The sequence below is a fragment of the Cydia pomonella genome, chromosome 7, assembly GCF_033807575.1.
Source record: "Cydia pomonella isolate Wapato2018A chromosome 7, ilCydPomo1, whole genome shotgun sequence".
NCBI classification, from domain to species: Eukaryota; Metazoa; Arthropoda; class Insecta; order Lepidoptera; family Tortricidae; genus Cydia; species Cydia pomonella.
In genome coordinates this window covers 14,126,674-14,152,050 of record NC_084709.1, presented here as the reverse complement: position 1 = coordinate 14,152,050, position 25,377 = coordinate 14,126,674, and the positions used below count along the sequence as shown (strand labels likewise).

General features: G+C 35.6%; 1 protein-coding gene across 6 annotated transcripts; it reads left to right on the top strand.

Moving 5' to 3' along the window:
* The first annotated feature begins 148 nt into the window (after nt 1-148).
* LOC133519873 (MATH and LRR domain-containing protein PFE0570w-like) lies at nt 149-25,185 on the top strand. 6 transcript variants are annotated; one of them, XM_061854038.1, is made up of 24 exons: nt 149-299; nt 740-877; nt 2,981-3,169; nt 3,976-4,059; nt 6,206-6,310; nt 6,711-10,073; nt 10,465-10,566; nt 11,169-11,273; nt 11,424-11,528; nt 11,666-11,770; nt 12,356-12,460; nt 12,629-12,736; nt 12,894-12,977; nt 14,456-14,545; nt 16,205-16,252; nt 16,334-16,441; nt 16,925-17,005; nt 19,655-19,738; nt 20,229-20,312; nt 20,917-20,991; nt 22,228-22,323; nt 22,911-22,991; nt 23,861-23,937; nt 24,020-25,185. In XM_061854038.1, the coding sequence occupies exons 1-24, from the start codon at nt 275-277 to the stop codon at nt 24,467-24,469; spliced, it is 5,892 nt and encodes a 1,963-aa protein (XP_061710022.1). In that variant the 5' UTR covers nt 149-274; the 3' UTR covers nt 24,470-25,185. The 6 variants fall into 6 exon arrangements, with proteins under 6 accessions (XP_061710022.1, XP_061710020.1, XP_061710019.1 ...); XM_061854036.1 differs by having other exon boundaries at nt 11,424-11,549; nt 14,459-14,545; XM_061854035.1 differs by having other exon boundaries at nt 11,424-11,549.
* Nucleotides 25,186-25,377: the final 192 nt, after the last annotated feature.

Below are 25,377 nucleotides of genomic sequence, written 5' to 3'. Positions count from 1 at the left end.
GCCAGCCGTCGCGTAGCTTGTCTGTTTTCTCTTATCGTGTCAAAACTATGATCAAACGATTTTAGCCAATCACTGTGCAGCATTTATAGGCACGCTCATCTTTGATTGGTCATAAATACATAACGCTGTAGAATAATTTTAGCGTCCTGGCATCCCCTCTTTTTTATGCACCATTCCGATTTGAAATCAGTTGGTTCGTTTGCACGTGTTTGGAGATCGGTTTAAAATAAGATATTTAACTACATTTAACAGCTAATAAGTGTCTACTTGCACCATGGAAGAGGACGTTGGCGTTAAAGGTATGTATTTTTGATATATGCGTCAACAATACGGGTTGAGACTTGCCGTGAACATGCGTGGTTTATCCGTCATTTACAGATTTCGGCGACGCACGCTTTTCTTTTGCGTAGTATATACTAATAATATATTACTTAGCAGGATCACCAGCTGTTTAGACTTATAGACTAGAATCCACTCGATAACTTGTGCCTGTTCTCTAACAAAAAGCATAATCACAACTGTAAATACTTTTCATGTTAAAAAATAGTTCATTATTCCCTATGAATAGTAATAAAATCCTGTGTAGACAAACGAATTTTAGTTTGTCCGAGTTGAAATGGTAAACTGTATAATGACTTAGTTGATTCAGATCAAAGTTGCTAAAAAAATTAAAATACATAATTACTTCTTTAAATAGGTACCTTATCCTAATACTAATTATAAAATATCATTATTTAAGTAACAGTAACAAGATTGAGACGGCGGCTGTCTGTAGAACAATCTGAAGATGGTGGGTCCCCAACACCCTCAACACCAACCAAGAAGCGTGGGGGGCGGCTGGCAGCCAAACCACAACTGGAACTCATTGAAGAAAATGGTAAGTTATAGACCCTTCAGTGGTCAGTTGAGAGACTAAGGTTCAAAGGTAAGTGTAGAAGTATTTCTAAGAACAGCCTTTGCAAGAATTATGTGAATAAGGGCTTAGCCAAGCCCTTATAAAACAAAATTATTTATGTGCCATTGTGAAAATTGCATATATTCAAATTTAAGGTTCATAAATGTGAAAAATGATGTATATTCTTAAGAAAAATGATTTGTGAAACCCAGGAGATAAAGCAATTGTTTTATTCAAATGAAGTGATAACACATCAATATTATAATGTTATTGACACCAAACTCAAACTTTTACCCAATGAATTCATAATTTCTTGAATCAAAACCTTTGACTAATAGAAAAATAAAAATTTTAAACCCTCTATGACATATAGCAATCCATTTTTTGCCAAAAATGCCTTACATCTGATTCTATCTATCAATTCTATTTGATCTGATTGATTTAATTTTGATTTGATCTGATTGTAAGTTACTTTTATTATGTGTTTTTGTACAATAAAGAGTTTACTACTAGTACTACATCATTTTCGAAAAGAACTGATACTCTTCAAACTGCTAGATGGATTTCAATCAAACATAGCTATGAACCATCCCAAGGAAGCTCATTTTCACATTAAAAAAAATCAAAATAGGTCCATCGGTTGGAGAGCTACGATGCCAGACAGACACATTGGCGTCAAACATATAACACCCCTCTTTTTGCAGCAGGGATTAAAAAAAATGTCATTACTGTTTACCTTTATTCAATTTTTAGTTATGCTTAAGTAAACCAAATATGTTGGTCCAAGGGCACCCCGGAGGTGCATAGGGCTTCCACAAGATCCTTTCACACCTTTCTATTTTGAGCAACCTTTATTCAATTTTTAGTTATGCTTAAGTAATCCAAATATGTTGGTCCAAGGGCACCCCGGAGGTGCATAGGGCTTCCACAAGATCCTTTCACACCTTTCTATTTTGAGCAACCTTTATTCAATTTTTAGTTATGCTTAAGTAAACCAAATATGTTGGTCCAAGGGCACCCCGGAGGTGCATAGGGCTTCCACAAGATCTTCCACACATTTCTATTTTGAGCAACCATCTTGGTGGAAAACGAGCCTGTAAACACCCCATACTCACCTGGAAATTCAATGACGGGTCTGGCCTACTGGGTGGTCTGTCTATGAAGCCGATGGTCCAGGGTTTGAATCCCTGGTAAGGGTGTTTATTTTGTGTGATGAAGATGAACACAGATATTTGTTCCTGAGTCGTGGGTGTTTTCTATGTATTTAAGTATTTATTCATTTGATATTTTATATATATTATTGTCCGAGTACCCACAACACAAGCCGTAATGAGCTTACTGTGGGATAGTATAAGCTTTGCTTAGTTTGGAGCTAGGTCAAGCTGTGTAAGATTATCCTTTTGATATAAATAATTTCAATCATTGGTCATTCTGTCAAAATTTTGTTAAATTATTAGGAAGTCAAAATTACTGTAGAACCACCAACTTCCTTAAGCTCTCATTTATAAATGGAAGAAAAAATACTGACAAAACCAAAACAAACAATGGTATTGATACTTAATTACTTAAATGTTGAACTTGTGAACCATAGTTTATTAAATTATTACTGGACTGTAGTTTGGTAGTTTTAAGGTGTATTACTAAAATATATAAGTAGTATTATTATTTTTTTCTCCTAACACTCACTGCCCCACTGCTGCACATGCTAGGTGTTTTATTTCCTTTTTTATGAAATAGGAGGCAAACGAGCAGACGGATCACATTAGTATGCGATTACCGCCGCCCATGGACACCCCCAACACCAGAGGGGTTGTTAGTGCGTTGCGGGCCTGAAAGATGGAAGTACGCTTTTTTTCTTGAAGGTTTGAAGGACATATCGGTCCGTAAATACCGCAGGCGACAGTTCATTCCACAGTTTAGCTGTGCGAAGCACAGACTGCCAACCGTCTAAGTGGAAATGTCATCTTGTCGCGTAGGGCGATGGTGAAAAAAGCGGCAAGAATTTGTGTTCATTTGGGTGTGTTGATTTTGTATTGGAAATGGGGTACCTGGCAAAGTGTTAAAGCCCATATCATCTTATTTCAGACCAAGTGAGCAGACCCAGAAAGACCAGAAGGAAGTCCTTAGCTACAGACGCTGAAGAGAAGCCAATCACACCATCAAGGAGGAGTGCCAGAATCAAGTCCAACAGCAGCATTGTGTCAGAAACACTGTCTGTGACAGGAACAGACTCTCCTAGAGCCAAAAGAGCCGCCCGGAGGAACTCACAAGCTGGTATGTTTTATTGTACTAATCTTGTTTTCTTTGCCATTTTATACTGTACATGCAAATAACAGTAAAATTACAAGTAGGAACCCAGCATCGTGTCGCGACTGCAGACAACACGTCGCGGCGACACGAATGGTTTCTATGTAGGTATTTCTATGAAATACCATTCGAAGTCAGCAACACGAAACCAGCGACGCGTCGCCCGACTGCTGATCAGTATTGCCACTCTCACTCGGAACCAACTGCATTTGGCGCTACCATTCTGCAGTCAGGGTCGAAATGATAACACAGGGACATGTCACAGCGGGTTCCAATTCATACCTTCAGAACTTTTATTTAACCTCCACCTTATAATAGCTTTTAACACAAATATCCGAAGCCACCAATGACCTGAAGTGATAAAATCCAAGGCATATATTTAACTTATCATTTCACTTTTTTAATTTATATCACTTATATGCTTTGTTCATTGGTTACTTACTTGAACTAAATTGCGTGACCGATTTACATTGTTATGTAAATCGGGCACACAATTTAGTTTCCGATGAGGAGCAGATGAGCCGACTGTTCCGGCGAATTGAAACTGAAAGCATCAAATTAGGACTTCACGTCAGCCATGCTAAAACCAAGCTGATGTTTGTGTACCGGAATAAACCTCCTCCAAGAAACTACAACAACTTAATTGTGTCAGCACCTTCACCTACCTCGGCTCACTTATATCTAGCGATGGTAGCTGTGACGGGGAAATTATGGGGCAGTGTATGTTGTTTTTTTTTTTATACTAATTTGCATGTTATTTAATTAATCTTCAGGAAGTGATAATGATGGCCCGGCAACTCCCGTCAGGCAGACTAGGAGAACTAGAAAAGATTCCACTTCGAGCGTAGAAGCTTTGGGTGAGATTTTGATTTTTCATATAGTACAGGCTGGGCCAGTGATAAATACCTCTTTCGTTTAATATAAAATCTAGACAAATGTGAAAAATATCATTTAAAAGAAAACAGCGAGCGTTTTGCATCCGAGCCTTTTTTGAAAACAATCGTTTTTATGTGACTGTTCGTCGACGTTTTCGTCTTAAGTTCGGATTACCCAACATCCGTGAGTGTCCAAGCACAAATTCAATCACAAAAGGGATAGATTTGAGGCTACTGGATCGACGGCTCGAGGCTAGTGAAACAATAGAAACTTCGAACGGGTGAGAGCGGAGCCGATGCAAGGAACTCAACTCGTAAACGAGCTACGGCTTTGGGGGTGTCCAGAACAACTTTACGACGCATTTTACGTCTTGATCGGCTACAGACTTACAAAAACATAAAAAATATTATATTACCTCTAATTCTATACGCTGTGTTTTTTTTTCGTTAATTTCAATGGAGCATTCCTGAGCTTAAATTAAGTAATTTTTTCAAAGACACCGGTATTCTAATTAACTCCATTTCGGAGATAATCACTAATTTATTTTTGTCTTATAAAGCGCTTACGAGCTTATACACTTTCCTTAGGGATTATTTACAGATTGATTAGTGTTTAGTACGATTTTATACATTTACTACTAAACATAAGTACTATCTCGGACGAATGATGTCAGATTAAGACATTGATATGTCATAGTTATCAATTGTTTGGTTGAATTAAATATAATGATCGTGTTACAACAACACTATATGCAACATTTAATTACTTTTTATAAAAATAAAAAAATCAACAATTTTTTTTTTTATATATGAACATATCCATTTAGTTTCCTTAAACGTACTTACGCATACCCCGGATTTAACGGAATTCAATAAAAACACGGTGTATACTTTTTATTTAAAAACACATAATTTGATTTCAATTTTTCAAAATGCCTTTATCATTGGCCCACCACAAAATGCAAATTAGCAAAATGTAATCAACAAATAGAAACACTGCTTGATTTTATATGTAGCAATGTGTTATAATTTTTTGTGTATAGTTAAACATGCAAACTCAACGGAGATGGCTCTGCAATCGTGTAGGTTCCACCCGATAGTGAATTTAAACGTTCGAGGATTTAACTTTAATAAATAAATCATTTTCTTGTTTATAAAGACTCAAAAGCTCACGCAAATAAAAAATCTGCTTGTTTATATTTTTTCCAACTTGGTATTATTTCACGATTTTGCCCCATAATGTAATAATCCAAACGTAACAAACATGTTAACATGTACAGGAAAACGTAAAACAACAAGCCATAGTCAAATAGAACCTATTTCAAGCAGCCTCTGTAGTGAGTTTTTGGTAGTTTTTTATCCTGTTAACTGTACATTTTTCTTATAAGTTTCACAATTTGACTAAATTATTTATACTGTGTAGTCCACAAAAGGACCCCCTTGAAGAGGCATGTGACGTGAAATTATCATTTGTTAGTACATATTTTCTAAGCAGGCTAGTCATATGTGTATAAGACAATGTAGTTAGTTAGTTACCAAATCAAGATGACCTCCCTAAGTGGTAATTATCAGAGAAGGTCCATATTTTGAAAGTCACAACTAGCTACAGGTATTGGTTGTTGTCTGTAACAGCAGTTGTTAAGCTCCATTGAGGCGGCCTCAATGAGGCCCTCAAGCGGCATATCGTTTAAAGTAAAGGGCCGAATTTAACCTCTATCTTTGTTATAAAAAAATAGATGAAGTTTTACACAGTAGGGTGAGAGAAGGGGTATGACTTGTTGAATCATACTTTTGCAATAATTTGGTGTGTACAATAGGCACAATGTTACCCAAGTTTGATTTAGCTCATGGCTGCTGGAAATATTACAGGTAAATTTTAATTTTCTGTTGCCATGCAATTTTGAACTAAAAACAAAGTCGAGTCTGAAATACATACATAATTGTATTTGGATAGTATATTAAGGACTCTGGCTGGCTAGACCAACCTATCCCTCCTCACGAAAAATAGTCACTAGTCTTTGAGTTACGTAATTCTACCCAAACTTAATATAATTGGATAAAAGGGATAAATAATAATATATGGTTCCAAAGACAATCAATTGTACTGATAATGATAATGATTGTACAGGTACGATATCCGTCCCGTCCCCGCGGTGTTGGCCAGACATCATCGGGGTGGCGGGACCGGATGAAGTAATACTGCCGTTGGCGGCGGAAACCAGCAGCCATGAAGGTTCGAATCAAGGCATGCCCCTTACAACACCAGATAATAAACTATTTATATTTTTTACATGGAGAAAGTTTGCTAACTAAGTGCCTTCGCATTTCGATTCAACACGTCTAACTAAAAACTCACGGATACTAACGTCTATGTAAAATTAAATGCATTAACTCCTTGAGTTTTCCCATTGTAGGAATACCCGGAGCGGCTCTCTGTTTGCTGCTTCTCTAAGCAAATCGCATTTTATGATAGGAAGGAGGAGGATCTATTCTTGACTGGGACTCAGATGCGCAAATAGCCCTGGGCGAAAATTGGGAATTTCTAAAAATGTTAAATAATGTCGTGCTTTCTTCGTTTTAGTACAGAAAGATGATTTAACACTTCTTAAATTAGTAACTCTTCTCCTTTTCAGAGACCAGCACCCTGATCAAACCACTGCCAGTAGCAGAAATGGTAATTGAAGAAGAACCAGAGAATGAAGTCCAAAAAATAGTTAACAAATCTGAGTCTTCACTTTCTGCTGCTGATACTGAGGAATTGTCCCCCAACAGTGCAAGAAAGAGTAAACGACTTTTAGAAAAAAGAAATAGAAGAAGTGGATCATATAAAACGGAACAGGACTCAGGTACTGTAGAAAACAAAAGCTTAAACATTTCTACTGTAAATAAGGAAGCTCAAATAGAATCCCAAGATAGTCCATCAAATAAATCGGTTAAATCCAAAGAATCGACTGACGATCTTTCCGAGTCCAACATGAGTTTGTTGAAAAAAATTGAGACTGAGACAAAAATAAATAAATCAAATCACAACAAAAGCACATCAGCTTTAGATACGGCTGTAAATGATACGAGTAAGAGAACTAGAACAGAATCATGGCCAGCAGTCACAGCATCTGTCGAAAATAATAATATTTCTCTCAGTGACAATGAACTCTCTAAGAAAAGCAAAGGAAAATCAAGTAGAAATAGTTCCGGATTTACTGTAACAGATAGCCCTAATATTGACAAATCCAATACATCCATAACTGAAAAAAATATTTCACACTCATTTTTAGACACATCTTCAAAAAGAAAGAAAAAGAAAGGAGACGCTAATATTGAAAATAACTCGAAACCCTCTGAAGTGCTGACACCGAAAAAAGATAGCATTAGTAACAAAGATATTGCAAGTCAGAAACCTGACAGTGGTGATGTTACCCGTGATATGGCAAAGTTATTTGAAGATACGCCTGGCAATGTGCAGGCCACCGTATATTTCGAAGATTCAGACTCGAACAGTGTTGGCGCCGCAACTTTTACCAAAATTGAACATTTAGATAGTGAAGATCAATGTGTCCCTGAAGTAAAACACGATTTCCAAGAAAAAATGCCACCTAAAGAACTTAATGAAAATGATAATATTATTCTACCAAATCAAGTTACTATAGAAAATGTTTGTGCTGAGATAAGTATCCCGAAAATAATTAGTGATGATGTTAACAACAGTTGTGAGCCAATGGATATTGATGAAACCATTCATGAAGAAATTTTACAGAAATCTTTGGATATAACACAACAGTCTAATAAATCAATCAAATTGTCACAGAATAGTATTATAGAAGAAACTAATAGCTCCAAAAGAAAATCATCAATTTCAAACTCTGGTGTAAATACTCCAAATCTATCGAAAGATAACAAGAGAAAAACATCAATATCCAACTCTGGTACAAACACTCCAGATTTGTCTAAAAATGATAAGAGAAAATCATCAATTTCAAACTCTGGCGTAAACACTCCAGATCTATCAAAAGAGGACAAGAGAAAAACCTCTATATCTAACTCTGGTACAAACACTCCAGATTTGTCGAAAAATGATAAGAGAAAATCATCAATTTCAAACTCTGGCGTAAACACTCCAGATCTATCAAAAGAGGACAAGAGAAAAACCTCTATATCTAACTCTGGTACAAACACTCCAGATTTGTCGAAAAATGATAAGAGAAAATCTTCCATTTCAAGCTCTGGGACTGATACTCCAGATAAAACCAAAAATGATAAAAGAAAGTCATCAATTTCAAACCGTACTGCACACACTCCAGATTTATCTAAAAATAATACTAACAATAAAAGCACTTTGATACTATCCCAATTAAAAGACATATCTTCTACCTCGGATAACGTCAAGTCACCTAAACAAGCAACAAATGAAGAATTATCCAAATCAGATATTACTGAAAAAAGTCATAATAAAAAAATATCTAAAGATAATCTTTCTTTGAATGATTTGAAAGGAACACCAAAGCAAAACTCTATTCAAAAACTGACAATGCAGACTAGTACTCCTATTACTACACAACAGCTCGGCATCAAAACAAAAATAGAAGAACAAAAGCAAGAAGGCACAAAGAAAAATAAATCGATTTTTTCCAAATCGATGAATGAAACTGATTCGTCAGAAGAGGACAGTGATGATGATGATTCTTATGAACGTTCAGTTGACAAGAATAAACACATTGACGATGAAGCTGAAGAAGCCAGTGATGACTACGAATCAGGGGACAGTCAAGATGAAGAGGACAGAAGGTATGAAGAAGAAAATAAAATTGTAGAACGAGGCGAAACTCTAACTTCCGATGACGATATGTCTAATGACACGGATTATGAAAAAGATTCGTTTGTAGTAAGTTCAGATGAAGAAGATAATGAGTTGCTTTCTGGTTCTGGAGATGACCTTTCGATGAGTGATAATGAACTGACAATGAGCAAGAAAAGCAAAAAGAAGTTTAATGAACGTAAATTAAAAGAACAAAAGAATGCATCTAGACAAATGTTTGAATCACGCCACAAACTGAACTCTTCGGATCGAAAATCGCCGACTCCTAAGCCAAAGAAAAATCGAATGAGAATAGACTCGTCTTTATTAGCATCTGATGAAGAAGTAGTTGTTAATCCTAATAAATCGAATCGCATGCGTTTGGATTCTACTCTCAACGAAAGTGCCAAAATGGAAGATACCAATGTGTCTCTGAACAAAAGCAACAAGTCTAAGCAAGCCCTTGATTCCAGTGAAAGACAGATAGACACTAATGTATCGCTCAAAAAAAACAAGTCTATGAATGAATCTACTTGTAATAAAAGTTCTACAGATGAACAGGAAATAACAGTATGCAATGACAGCACCATATACAATGCGGATCCTTTGCAAGTGCTTGTAAAACAAGAGCCTAAGACGCCACTAAAAGATATAAACATCTCTGTTGTTCAGTTGACTGACCGGGAAGAAATCGAAAATGTACAGATAACGGAAGGCAATTCTATTATGAACCAAACTGGTACAGACCCGTTACAAGCTACAATGGCTTGTGACGATACTTCGGATAGTAGTGAAAATGAAGAGATCTTGCAGAATTACGACTCTGTACTCAATGAACTAAACAAAGACAGCAAAACTAAATTCAACAAAAAGAATATTTCCTTGAACAGTGACAATACAACTAAAAGAAATCAAGTTGAGCCAATTATAGGTCAATTAAACTTAACCCACACTAAAAAATCGAAGAACAATAAGGATAATATGGGAGATGTTTTAGATTCAAAAACAGTCAAAGATTCAAAGGAAAAACAAGAATCAGAAAATGAAGACTCTTCCGATTCAATAGACCTACAGCTACTATTTTCTGAAGACAATTGTGGCAGTGAAGATGAAGAGAAGTCGCAGCAAAACAAAGCAGATGACGATAGTATGTTTATCCCGCTTAAAAAATCCCCTGGAGAAACAAATATTCGGGAAAGTATTGGTAAGTCTGACATTTTTTCAGTGTGAATGGTTTGTTATTATTATTAGTATTTAATATTATTTTCTAATATGAATTTATCATAATTTACTAACATTTTTGAGTTGGCTACTTTTTTCACTTTTTTGCTTATCCTTTGCATCATTGTTTTGCAGGTACCCAAATTTAACTTATTATATATCAAACCTGATTCGTAATTCAAAAAGTAGATTTCTTTTTAAATTTCTTGATTTTACATTACGAGTGTGCCAAGACAAAAAAACAAACATTATTTATTCTAAAGGATTATCTAAGGATCAATATGATACTCAATTGCACAATATTGCTTTGACGTTTTTACAACATTAATTAGAAGCACTGATTTACTTGAATAAATGTTAATGCCATTTTTTAGGAATGAACGCATCCCAGCTAGATACTACACTAAACGAAACTATTAAAAAGAAAAAGAATGGAAAATCTTCGATGGGACCAGCAGAAGCAGTTGATGAGCCAGGTTTGTGTTATTCATAGTTGCTTTTATCGGTATCGTGAAGAAGATCTTGGTGGATGCTCGAGCACGGCGAGTACTGAGTCTCCTTTCTTAGGGCGAGCTGCACCAATTAATTTTTTCCAGTTATTTCGAAGAGGTATTGATTTAGTTCCGTTTTTATGGTTCCGTTTTTTTTTGTACCAAAAAGGTACAAAGGAACCCTTATGATGCGATTTTGTCCGTCTGTCACATCGCTAAATACCTCGAGAACAAGCTATCAGCCGGGTCCTCACAGCGAGCATACGCGCGAGGCAATTTCCTCACACACAATACGGCTAGTGTGGACGTGCCTCGGATGTATTTGTGTCGTTATTACATATTGAATTTTGTATATAGTGAGCGAGAAGTTATATATAGTGAACGATTTGTACGGTTTCATTGTTAAAAAATTAAGACTATGAAGGAAAAAGTCCAAAAAAATAATTGAATAAAGTCGTAATTGTCACCGTGGTGTAACAGGAGCCTGGTCTCTTTGTTATATCTTGTTGCTCTAAAGTACATTTTCAAAGACTTCTCTCCTTATAAATATTATAACTTCAATCTTTTTCTGATTATACTTTTTCCAGATACTTTGAACACATCTAAAAATGTTAACATTTCTATGAATGAAAGTGGAAAAAAGAAGAAAAAGAAACATTCTATGCCAGAGCCCGCTGAAGAACAAAGTCAAGGTACTTGTTATAAAGTCGACTTCGTTTCTTTGCATGGAAATTTCCGTAAATGATCCAAATATTTTCTCTTTTCTTGAGCCTTTTCTCTCTATATGTACATGGCATCCTCATGTTGGTTCATTGATGTTGGGAATTCTTTTTTCGTTTCAGATTCTTTGAACATCTCTAAAAACGTAAATATTTCTTTGAATGAAAGTGGGAAAAAAAAGAAAAAGAAACATAGTCTATCAGAGCCTGCTGAAGAGGAAACTCATGGTATTTATTATAAAGACGACTGTAATAACTGGTCTTTTTATATGGAAATTTCTGTCATCGGTCTCAAATATTTTCTCTTTAGGAGAAAAGATCCTCATATTGGTTTATTAATGTTATAAATTCGTTTTTTGTTTCAGATACTTTGAACAACTCTAAAAATGTTAACGTTTCTATGAATGAAAGTGGAATAAAGAAGAAAAAGACACATTCTATGTCAGAGCCCGCTGAAGAGGAAACTCAAGGTATTTATTAGATGCAACGAATAGTGGCTTCGCCGAATACCGAATATTCGGTGGAGCCATCGGCCGAATAGCTGAATATTCGGCTAGAAGTTTTACCTAAAATGAAGTAAATTCGAACGCGCGCGTGCGTGCGCTGTGCTAGTTGTAACTTATTTCTCGCTGCAGGTAGTCTTTGATAGAAATTGCGCTTATTCTGCACGCAGTGCGTATTAAATTGCGGACATTGCGGTGCGTTAAATTTCGCCGTGTGTCTAAAAAAAAATATTTTGTGTTATTTTTCTCATGTTTTTGTACTATCTATGAATATAAAGGTAGCCTGAAAGATTCACCTATTGATTACTTGTAGTTTGTTATTTTTACCCCTCGTTTGCCGTTATCTACGTGTTAACGTACTATTCGGTATTAGGTCGAATACTGAATAATGGCCGAATATTCGTTGCATCTCTAGTATTTATTATAAAGTCGATTTTAATAACTGGTCTTTTTTTGTATGGAAATTTCTGACATTGATCCCAAATATTTTCTCATTAAGAGAAAAGATCCTCATTTGGTTAATTAATGTTATGAATTCGTGTTTTGTTTCAGATACTTTGAATATATCTAAAAATGTTAACGTTTCTATGAATGAAAGTGGAATTAAGAAGAAAAAGAAACATTCTGCGTCAGAGCCCGCTGAAGAGGAAACACAAGGTAGTTATTGTAAAGTCAAGTTTCTTAGAGTACACTTAAAATCAATGACAACAGCTCTCTTTGTATGTTTCTGTGGCTGGTACAAGTGGTACAAAGTGTATTAGGGCCTTGTTTGACTACAAATATTTTAACCTCATTACTGTTAAAAAGAATTGTACTTTTTTCCAGATACATTGAACGTTTCTAAAACTGTTAGCATTTCTGTGAATGAAAGTGGTATAAAGAAGAAAGAGAAATATTCTGTGTCAGAGCCTGCTCAAGAGGACACCAAAGATAGTGAGTTATTATAAAATCTATTTTACAGTATCTAGTCTTATTAACAGTAAAGAAAATCACAAAATCGATTAAAAGATGTTTGTTTAGTTGCTCCAGCACGCTTGGCTGCCTTGTCACTTATTATACCTAACTTCATATTGTTTTATGCTTTTTACAGATACTTTGAACATCTCTAGAAATGAGAGTGGAAAGAAGAAAAAGAAACATTCTGTACCAGAGCCACCTGTAGAAGAAAATCAAGGTAAATATAGAACCATCTTCATTCATTACAATGTTAATATTTATATTGGCATTAAAATGTGTAATAGTACATTGTGCAACGAGGGGGGTAAGTGAAATTTTGGGTACGAGGGTGGAATTAAATCCCGAGTTTTCAATATTCTTACCCCCGGAGTTACACACAATGAACAACACATCACACTTGCGAAGAAAAAACTAAATTTAAAGCGAAATAATTCTTAAATACGGTGATATATCAAACATTCGTCCGGCATTTTGTAATTTCTTGGCAGGTGAGGCATCGAAGGCACAGACCTATTTGGCATTCAGCCACGATTGAAAATTATGTAAAAATATTTTACAGTACATATGGGGCTACTTTATAGCACTAGTGCGAGAAGTAGCATATTACGTTACTGTGTCGAACATTTAAAGGGCCATATGTACTGTAAAACGTTGTACGATACATGTGCGAATAGGTAATTCGCAACTCGTGTCGATTTAAAACACTCCCTTCGGTCGTGTTTTAATTTATCGCCACTCGTTTCGAATTTCCTATTTTTCGCACTTGTATCGTAATGTACTATTAAACGGCTGTTGAATTAATCAAATGAAATAATTTTAAACATAAACAAAAATATTAAATTATAAACGTCAGTATTTTAAAAGTAAAACTCATTTATGCTACTTGGTTTGTATGAACAAGCGACATAATTTAAAAAAAGTTATAACTCCCTAGGGAGTTATAGCTTTTTTTACAATCCATAACTCCCGCGGGAACAAAATAGGTCTTTGTCCTTCAGCACACCTGTATGAAATAAGATCTTTTTCGAGCAAGTGTAATGAAAAACAATTAATTTGCCCTGCTCTGAGAAATTGTTTGACCTGATACCAACGGCCGCTTTCTAATCACCGCACCGCTCGCCGTCGGCAGGGTGTCTATCCCCACACTCTACAACCTAAATGGTCGCGCAGTTTAAGAGGAATTTCCTCGCTGTGAAATGAGCTCCTTGCCGAGGTTGTCCCTAGGCTACGGGTATGGGGTTTTTCAAAAAAGAAATGTACACTCCAACGGGAGTTTGAGGTTGGCTGGTAGTTGAGGGGTTGGGGCTTGACGAGTCCAGGTTTGAGAGGTTAGGGGGTTGACTCATCAACTATGAGTCGGGGACTGAGGGGTTGGAAGTTGAGGGATGATCAGGGTTTAGGGAAGGATTAGGAGTTAAAGGGCCTGGGGTTGAGGGGTCGGGGATTGGCGGTTGAAGGTTTGGTAGTTCAGGGGGCGTTGTAGTTGCAGGCGTCCATAGGCTACGGCGACTGTTTTCCGCGGACGTCGTATTAAAAAAAAAACATCGCATGTGTGATTTACACGTTTGTGATAATATTAACGCATTAAGCGCTTCCTTTATGGCAAACCCTATGTTATTTTTAAACACCTTCAATCTGCCTAACTGAAGAATAGAACTACCATAATACAAGGTGTATATTTTCTTTCTTTTCTAGTAGCTCCTGAAGCTGTAGACACTGAAATTAGTGAAAAAATGAAAAAGAAAAAGAAACACAAGTCTTCCTTAGCTACAGAACCTGAAAGTAGTAAGTCTATCAACTCATAATCTTAAATTGTGTCTTCCTCAGTAGTGACTTAATCCTGAAACACTTGGTTCTACGTCTCGAATTTATGAGCGATAAATTGAGCAACCAACAAAATGTTTGCAGTAGTTGGAATTCTACATTCATAGACCTGATAAAGTGTCGCTAGAAATGTGTAACGCAATTTTATTTGTAGAGCCATAAACGAATGTCATACATTTTTCTGCGCTTCGTTGCACAAGATATTAAAGCATCAACAACAAATTTAATGTTTGTCTCAAAAACTTAGCATATGAAACTACATATAATAGAGCAAGATCCCAGAGCCGCCAGACCTTACTTATTTTCTCATGAATAAAATGTATGGGAGAATGTAGTGTTAGTATGTACTTTTAATGACTGCATATTTGCTGTATTGGCCCGACGGCCATTTGTCCGGTACAAGGTGCTAAAGTTAAGTAAAAATATTACTTACTTTTCTTAAATTTTCATAGCTGATTTTTATGTATGTTTTAGAAAATATTGTTCAAAAATTATAATCAACATTGCCAGACCATTTCCGCCAGCGGTAACTATTACCAGACGCTTTAAAGCTGTCAGAAAATATTGTAACTACTTACATTCTCACTCTCGAATTTTATATATGATACTCAGGGAACTATTACTATTACATTTTGTAAGTATCCACACCAATTGGGGGGAGCCAGCCATCCCCCAGACCCACATAAAGTTTATATGTGTATTTGTATGAAACTTTATGTGGGTCTGGGGGATGGTTGGGCCCCTGCAATTGGCCTGGCTACTTTAAAAATGGTTTGTAATAGTTCCCTAAGTATCATATATAAAAATCATGAGTGAAAATATAAGTAAAGTTACGATATTTTTTGACAGTTTTAAAGCGTCTGGCAATAGCTATAGCCGGCGGAAATGGTCTGGCAACGTTAATTATAAATTTTTAACAATGTCTTCTAAAACATACATAATAGTACATTACGATACAAGTGCGAAAAATAGGAAATTCGAAACGAGTGGCGATAAATTAAAACACGACCGAAGGGAGTGTTTTAAATCGACACGAGTTGCGAATTACCTATTCGCACATGTATCGTACAACGTTTTACAGTACATATGGCCCTTTAAATGTTCGACACAGTAACATAATATGCTACTTCTCGCACTAGTGCTATAAAGTAGCCCCATATGTACTGTAAAAATCTTTAACACCTTGTACCGGACAAATGGCCGTCGGGCCAAAATATCAAGTATGCAGACATTAAAAGTACATACTAACACTATATTATCCCATACATTTTATTCATGAGAAAATAAGTCAGGTCTGGCGGCTCTGGGATCTTGGACTATAAGAACCGTGTACGTTGGAGGGTCTGCCATCTTGTGACCTAAATTGGAACCATAAACTTGACATTAATAATTCACGCCAAAGCAGGTGTTGCCCCCTACAGTGCACGCACGCTCCCTTGCGCGTTCTAGGTTCTGCCATTTTGTAACCAAAATTGGAAACATTTACACTTTGCGCCAATAATCAAAGGGCTCCTGTGCTGCCCCCTACAGTGCATGCACGTTCCCTATTGTAAGAAGTTTTAAGCTGGCATGTGACTGATGATCAATGATAAAGATTAACAATTTTACTTTTTTTTTCAGCTGACCTCTTTTTCATAGATACGACTGGAAACTTACTGGATAGTAAAGGTGGGTGTTTTTAATAATTTTGATTATTTTCAATTTCTGGTTAAACACCATTTTAAACCGGTTCATTTTATTTGATTATAGATGAATGTGGCGAGCTTGACAATCCGCTATTAAATATTGTGTACAATAGTAAAAAGAAAAAGAAGAAAAACAAGTTAAATATAGATCGAAATGAAACTGAACAAAATGGTAGTGAAAGTATTTAGGTCCCATATTTCAGTAGATTTTCTTCATTTGCTTTTAGTATTTAGTCTAGGTTTTTTTTGTAATATGTAGATAATAATAATAATTCAGCCTATATACGTCCCACTGCTGGGCACAGGCCTCCTCTCATGCGCGAGAGGGCGCGAGGGGTAATTATGTAGAATAGAATATAATTTGTCATGCCAAAATCCAAGCTTAAGTAGGTAGTGCATATTAGAATGAATATCTATGGAGTACTATGGACTGAAAATTTGTCCGTGTTGATAGCCTGCGGTGTGTTTACGCAACTCAATTCATCAATTCCTGGCTTGCCTTCAGAAGATTCATCTTCTTAATTTGCAAGTTTTAAATTTGTCTTTAATGCTTGCTATATGAATGTATACGTATGTATATAGCTCTGACTTGTTCCATCGATGTCAGACGCCACTGATAACCTGATTTTAATTACCTTTTTTCTTACTTTCACAGAAAACACAATTGCAGAATCAAATCCACCTGTAACACCAAAGAACGAAAAGAAGAAAAAGAAACAAAAATTAGAAGCTTTAGGTAAATATAAATTGAAGTACTTAAGGTGCAATAAAACTATGAAAACGAATTATATCGCGTATAATGAATTTATAACACATCCCGACGTTTCGAACCCTTTACAGCGTTCGTGGTCAACGGGTAACTGAGGAAAAAATTACACTGTGCAAAACTACCCACATACAAAACTGTACATTTTAAGGCAGGTAGTACATTCAAAATCAGTTAATAAGGAAACGTCGGGATGTATTATCGGGTTAAAGATATTTATTATTCTCAAAAGAAATTAACATTTCACTTCATGAGACTTAAAAACTATTTACATACATGCCATGCAATTGCGCCCGTGAGCTGTGATTTTATACTTAAATTATTAACAAATATCACAATAACAACATTCACAAAGGCAATAGTGGGTAGTTATTGCACTACGACAAATAGAGGGATGGGTAGAATATAATGTGCGCATGCACACTGCACTTAGCGCTCGGCTATTGCTAAGCGCCAGGCCCGGATTCAGGTGGCGGGAATATTAGTGATAACATAGACCTTTAGCTTTTTTTTAAAGATGTTAAATGATTCAACCTCCTTAATATTTTTTGGCAGACTATTATATAACCGTGCTCCTTCAAATGTTATATTTTTATTACCATAGGCTTTAGTCCGGGGAAAGGGTACAAACAGATTATCCGCACTGCGAAGGATCCTTCGGCCTTTTTGTCTATTGGTAAGGAAAGCTGTTTGGCAGTGGATTTGTTTTTTTTATGATCTTCCTGATTAAAATACATGTATTAAAATGGTATAACTGGTTAAGGCTCATAATTTTAGTTTCTGCGTATATGTTTTTAGTAGGAGTAAGGAAGTCATAATGGAACAAAACTTTAATTAATTTATTTTGTGTACATTTTATGTCCTTTAAGTTAGTTTTAGCGGAACTACCCCATATTTCTATGAGATAGTCCAAGTGTGACTTTACTAAGGAATTATAGATGTTGTAACGGACTTCGCTCGGAAGATATCTAACTATGCCACGTAGGGATCCTAATAAAGATGTCAGTTTTGATTTCAGTTTACTGATGTGTGGTTTCCATGTCAAGCCACTGTCTAATATCAGACCCAGATATTTCTCCTCATTGGATTGTTTTAAATTGTCATTATCAATATGTAGAGGTGTGTGTTGTTCTATTTTCTTGTTTTTAGGTTTAAAAATTATAGGTATATGAAGTCTTAGAAGTGTTTATGGTTAATAAGTTGCATTTAAACCATCTGTGTAGATTATCAAGATCTTTCTGTGCTGTTTCAATAATGTTGTGAATCGAATGTCCAAAGTAAAAAATACAGGTGTCAATTAATTATATGTGATATAATTCGTTTACATAGTTTTATTTAATGAGTACTAACTATATGCGATAACCGAAGACAATAGTATGTACTTAAAGTGCATTAGGATAAATTCAGATAAAACTAGAAGCACCAAGGCATTTTTCTTACTGTTGCCAAAGATAATTTGAAATAGATGTATATTGCCAAAGAAAACTTTGTAGCGTAGCGAGCGACGTAAATTTACTGCCATCTGTCGACACATAATTAAAACTTTTAGAACGCCATTTGACTTTCCCCTTCCTCCTTATTTTTTCACTATTATGTGTTCAATTTGTTAAATATCAAAAAGTGGCGCCATCTTACCGGGCAATACCTAAAGGTTATAGCGCCATCGCCCGAAACGAAGCTGCTATACCTTTGATCTATTAGATGTAGCTGTGTTGGTAGGAACTCGAGTCTTTTTAGTCTTAATTTGAAACACTCGACTCATTTTTACGAAACTCGGCGCTTAAAAGACTTCCGAGTCTTTTAAGTCCCGAAGCGAGTCATTTATTGAGTCTTTTTAAAGAGAACTCAAAAGGACTCGATCCTCCGAATAAAGACTCCGTCAACAATTTCATTGGTTTATCCATAAATATAAGTAAAGAAATTATGCGTTATTGTATTATTTTTGTGCCTAATCCATGAATATTATTTAAAGAAAAAGCATGTCGAAATTTTGCAACCAATAAAATTTAGAGGTCTTTGAAAAGGACTCAAGTCCGTAAAAAAGACTCGAGTCTCTAACAAGTTGAAAAGGACTCAAGTTTAGACTTAATATTATGTGAGTCTGAAAAACTGAGTCGAGTTTCAAAGCAGATGACTCAAAGGACTCGAGTCTTAACCAACACTAATAAGATGGCGCCACTTTTTGATATTTAACAAATTTAACTCGTATCAGTAAAAATAATAAGGATCAAAGTCGAATGGCGTTCTAAAAGTTTTAATTATGTGTCGAAAGATGGCAGTAAATTTACGTCGCTACAATGTTTTCTTTGACAATACACCTCTATTTCAAATTATCTTTTCAGTTACAGTAAAAAGCGCTTCTAGTTTAGGAGATATTTTCTATTTACAAAATTACCCCGCTTTCGAAGTTACTCAAATGCACCTTGCCTATGAAGTTTTAAACACCATATTTTTTGGCTTTCACCAATTAACTATACTGGCTTTCATTTATTTCAGTAACCTTAAAGCTTGTCTATAAATATTTAATAGTATACAAATATACAACCGTTCATGGTAGCGTTCTTGAATATATAATCGATTCCAAAGGGTTAATTAATAATTTTATTTCGTCAATTACAGTTCGTGACGACGATTCAGATGGAGCGCCGGATGAAGCCCCATATCGAAGTGAAAAAGCATCCGAAATGGATTTGCAAAATATAGGTAGGTATAGGTACCTAATCTATCTACTAGTACATTACAATAGGCGTTTTTATTTAGAATAGACCCCCTGACCTGGGTGCCTAGCCAAGATGCCAATGCGTTTGTGCCACGACAACGAAATGCTATCTGTCTCTGTATCGCACTAATATGCAAGAGAGACAGCGTTTCGTTGTAATAGCGCAAACGATAGGCTTTTGTCTAGGTGCTCTGACATGTCAGTATTGTGAATATAGATTAAGATGAGGCTATTGCAACGATGCCTGACAACTCTGTGCATAACCGTTCGCCAAAAAACTGTCAAAATATGAATAAGTATTGCTGTGTGTAAAAAAAGTAATTAAAACCCTGCCAGAAAAACCTTCATTTATTAAACAAACATCAAGTATTTATATATTTTTGTATAAGAATATACCTACCATTAGTAAATAGTAGGTTCTAACTTGGTTGAGATATGTTTATAACTCAAAACCTTATTGTTATGTCGTTACAGAAAGTGTTTGTGAATCAGAAGACAGTGCCAAGAAAAAACATAAAAAGAAGAAGAAGAAATTAGCGTCCGCTTCGAATCAATCGGGTATTTTTACTTTGTTTCATATAGCTTTTGTGTATAATTATTAACTCTTTAAAAACTACGAATTCAAAGGGGCAAAAAACTAACAAGGCTCGGAAACCGGTTAAATTTCCAAACCGTTATCATGTACTTGGCGCAACTTAAACCGGTTTTTATGAGAACAGTTCTTGTCAAATTAACCGGTTTAGAGCAATAAAAACCGGTTTCTTCCTATGTTGGTTGGTGCTTACGTGGCAAACCACCAAGCCGGCCGGCTGTTTCGTCGCTCGTCAAATAAACCGGTTTTTTTAGGTTACAATAAAGTTCTTAAAACGTTCGCGTTATCATAAAAGTTCGGGGGAAAACCGAAATAAACCGGTATTTTATAAACCGGTTCCAAGCCTTGGCTACTACTGTACTGTCGCTCCTAACTTGACGTGTTTGGTAGAGTATCTCTACCCTATTAGCCCTAGTACAACCGTTGCGTCAATGCCAGAATGCATAGAAATATCGTACCGACTCCACGTCCCCAAGTGAAGAAGCTTACATACTCAGAATACCACTACTTTATTAACTAAGAAAACAATCTTACACGTTTAATTTATTACAACCTTATCTCTGATTTTAGGTGAAAACATTGCTTCTCACTCTAAGAAACGTAAGAGGAAGTCTTCTAATGCGGATAATTCTCAAGAATCTGCAGGTAAAGAACAACTTGGAAAATATTTCATATTTCGTATCCAGAGTGAAAAGATGACTATTTTGTTAACGGAGGGAATCCACATATCGTTTAAATTATAACACTAGTTAGTTCTCTAATCTCGCGAACCTCAAGGCTCTGTCATGGCGTGGTCAATAATTCCAAAAAAATAATCGATTAACAAAATATATAATTATTAATCCTGCTCACACAATTTCAAGGGGATCTGTGGGGGATATACATTTTTTAGAGGAGACCAGCCGACTAGACATAAGAAAGCTTTTTTGCTCAAGCTGTAATGGAGACTTTTCGCGCTCGCTTTGCCAATTATCGTATAAAGTCCGTCACAGACGGGGCGATAATATACTAAAAGATATCCTATAGCAAGGCATGTTACGATATACTTACGTACAATTTGACAGAGTCCACACACGAAGCTATATAATATATATTTTGGTATCTTACGATATCTTATAGCAAAGAGAATTTGAAATAGAGGTGTATTGTAAAGAAAACTTTGTAGCGACGTAAATTTACTGCCATCTTTCGACACATAATTAAAACTTTTAGTATGCCATTTGACTTTCCTTATTCTTTCACTGATGTGTTCAATTAGTTAAATATCAAAAAGTGGCACCATTTTACCGGGACTTACCTAAAGGTTATGGCGCGATCGCTCGAAACGATGCTTCTACTTCTATACCTTTGGCCTTTGATCTATTAGATGGCGCCACGTCGTGTGTCGAAACGATAGATTTACGTCGCTACAAAGTTTTCTTTGACAATACAACTCTATTTCAAATTCTCTTTGCTTATAGCAAGCCATCTTAAAATACCTTACGATATATAGCTCGGTATATTACGATATATTTCGTCTCTCTCACAATGTGACAGGCTTGAGAAATGGTCCCCAGAAGTTAGTGAAACCATAACGAAATCATTTCCCGCCTTATTCATAAAACTTAGCAAACCGCTGTTAAATGTTGTCCCTTTCTAACAAACTTAAATGTCAAAATGACGCATAAGGTTAAAATATTATCAAGGGCTTGTTAGACTTGACTAGCGTTTATGGATAACGTCATTTGTCTTCAACATGAACGGGATAAAGTTGATGGCATAAAAAATTGGTAACAAAAATGTGCTCTGTATAGATTTATGAAAAGAAAAATGTGTAACATACAACGGAAGATACATACTCGCAAATATCGCGATACCCACATACATGACTTTTTTTTGCAGATGTCCAAGAGAGCGTGGAAATCGGAAAACATAATGAATTGGTCGGCAGCAATAAAAAACGTAAAATCTCGCATAATGAAGATAACAACACATCAGGTAATAAACGTCTTATCAGTCAAAATATAGGTTGTATGCGTAAAAGTTTTTTTCTCGCTTTGGTGTGGTGAAAAATTGTGTTTCACTCGGAGGCAAAGTTTGTTTAACCCTCGCAACGCTCAAGACTCCACTTCTCGAATCACTAGCTACGCTCGTGGTTCAGTTTTGGAGCCTTTCGCTTGCTTGTGTATCAATATTAGCGCGAGCGGTTAAACAACAACTTTGCCCCCTTGTAAAACAAATAACTATTGTATTTCACTCGGTGGCAAAATTTGTTTAACCCTCGTACCTTGAAACTCTTGCAACGCACAAGATTCAACTTTTCGAACCAGTCGCTACGCTCGTGGTTCAATTTTGGAATCTTTCCTGGCTCTGGTTTCAATATAACACAAGAGGTTAAGCAACTATTTTGCCCCTTTGTAAAACAAATAACTATTAACTGATTCACAGGACTAAACGAAAGCATCCTTTAATAAAGCAGTGTTATGTCAAATTAATAAGCTTGTTTTATACACACGCCTGTCTTTCAATTATTCAATTTTGATAAATTAACTTTATTTACCACCACTATAATTATTGTGTTTAAGGCTCCAGTGAATCAAAAAAGGCGAAGAAAAAGAAAAAGAAAAATCGTGATGTTAATTTCCAAGACACTGCATCTACATCAGGTATTTTGTCTATTATTTTGCCTACGTAAGCGTATGTAGTTGTTTGTTTGACGATGAGAATTATTGTAATGTTATTTGGTATGGAAAAAGGTCTATCACTTTTAATTTCGTGAATCTACGTACATAACAGAGTAGTAAAACTTCCATGAGGCCTGGCATTGACGGCTAACTTATTAAAACCCTAGCCCTAGCCCTAGTTTACATTTGAGTTTCCAAAACGTCCCGCTTGGCGCGCTGTTTCTAAATCCCATAAATAATGAGACTTAACGCAAACGCGTACGTCACGTCACGTCATCGAATTAGTTTACATTTGAGTTTCCAAAACGTCCCGCTTGGCGCGCTGTTTCTAAATCCCATAAATAATGAGACTTAACGCAAACGCGTACGTCACGTCACGTCATCGAATAAATTTACAGTAGGGCTTTAGTTGAAAGACTTAGACAAAAGTAGTGCAAAATATTGTAAATGCACATAACACGGCTAGAGATGTGTTCGCTGGTCGATTCGCATCTTCAATATATTAGGTCATAACCTATGAAATTGGCGTTTTGTATGGAGAACTTTAACGAAATTCGATTTTTCATTCAATGAATTTTGGGCAATTCCCGTCAGAAAAATATAAGTCATTTAAATACTCGAGCCGACAGCACATGGAAAGAGCTGTTTTCAGGGCGGTATTCTGAATACATAAAACAATAAAAGTAGCATAATAATTGTATGTAAAATCGTTGTATGTAGCGCACTAATGAAATTAAAAAATACTTCGAAGTTACTATTTAAATAAATAACATGACTAATACTTGTGAACAAAAACGTCAATTTCGTAGGTAATGACCCAATATATTATCAAAAATATTGTTCTTTTACAGAAACGACCGAAACACAAGTTAAGAAAAATAAAAAGCGGAAACATAGAGATGACGACGGCGATAACAAGCAGGCGAAGGTAGAACAAATGTTTTTATTATAAGAATATTATTACACTGTTTAATAAACTAAATTGATTCTAGCATATATTATTTTTTCAGGTTAAAAAGAACAGTTCGTTCCAAGAAGTGCACGTACCGCGCCTTCCAAATAGCATCCTTCGGCAACTAGATGACAAGCCCAGAAAGATCGAGCCGCCAAGAGTTATAGCTACATCAAATTTCATTGTTGAAAATGCCAGGCAAAAGAGAGCCAAACCCTCAAACTACTTGGAAGAGAGCATTTACCTTGATGAAAAGTCCCCGCTAACTAAAAAACAAAAACAACGCATCAAAAATCCTAAAGTGTTACCATTTATACCCACTGCATCGATATCAGACAGTGGATATACAACAAATTTCAAAATTAACAAGCTGTCGCAAACTACGAGATTTGAAGCAGAACCGGTCGTTTTTTCCAAAGAAACCTATTTGCAAAAGAATAATATTAAAAGATTAGGAACTTATGATCGGTACAAAAAGCAAATGCATCATAAAATGTCTAAATTTTAATGACAATAAAGTGCCAACACACAATGCAGCAATGGTCATGTCAGTTCAGTCATGCAGCGAACGCTGGCGTCGCGGTATCTGCAAATGTCGCATGTTATTATTTAATATACCTATTTAAGAAACAAAATAATTGATTTTATAAGAAATTTTATCAGTCGATTGCACTCGGGCCCCATATCTCATTATCATCTTGTCCATTGTTGAAAACAACTTCATTCTATTTTTTTATGTATCATGTGTGTCATAATCATAAGGGCCCTACATTCCAACTGTTTTTTTAACTGAAATGAATGAAATGTATATTTATAGCATAGTTCTTAAAAATTGTGTGCCTATCTATTATATAAGAGAATAATTATCATTTTGTTCAAAAGTAACCGTTGTTCCAACTTAGTATCGTGATCTTGAGTCTGTTATCATTATTAGTTTGTAGATTGATCATTTCTTTGGTTGACTTTTTGTTATTTAATGTTTGTAATAATAATTGAATTATTGACTTTTATGACGTATGCCATCGTAATGCAAAATTAAATGACAATACTACTTCAAATCTCCCGCCATCGGGATTAAAGTTATCTATGATGTCCGGTAGGTGGCGTAAGAGAGCAACTAAAATGGTATTGCCCATGTGCTTTAACTCTTAGACTTATTTGTTTTAAGTTTTCATTATTGTATTGTATCTTTGAATAAAAATGTTCTTTGGCATTTAATAATTATTTATACATGGTTATAATTATGTATAGCTTTACACACGTAGCTAAAGTACTTCCCGCCTTATCATGCCGGTGTAAACAAACCGCCATGTTGGACAAAATGGACGACCACTTATAACTGGTAAGTGTACGTAAGTATTCTGAAAACAAAAATATTATTAAAAACAATGTCGTGATAAAATACTTAACTAACAA

Excerpts from the sequence above, each read along its gene's own strand:
- LOC133519873 (XM_061854035.1), top strand. The coding sequence starts at position 275 with ATGGAAGAGGACGTTGGCGTTAAAG. Across the intron at positions 10,567-11,168 it reads AGAAGCAGTTGATGAGCCAG|ATACTTTGAACACATCTAAA; the intron begins GTTTGTGTTATT and ends TACTTTTTCCAG. Across the intron at positions 22,324-22,910 it reads TGAAGATAACAACACATCAG|GCTCCAGTGAATCAAAAAAG; the intron begins GTAATAAACGTC and ends ATTGTGTTTAAG.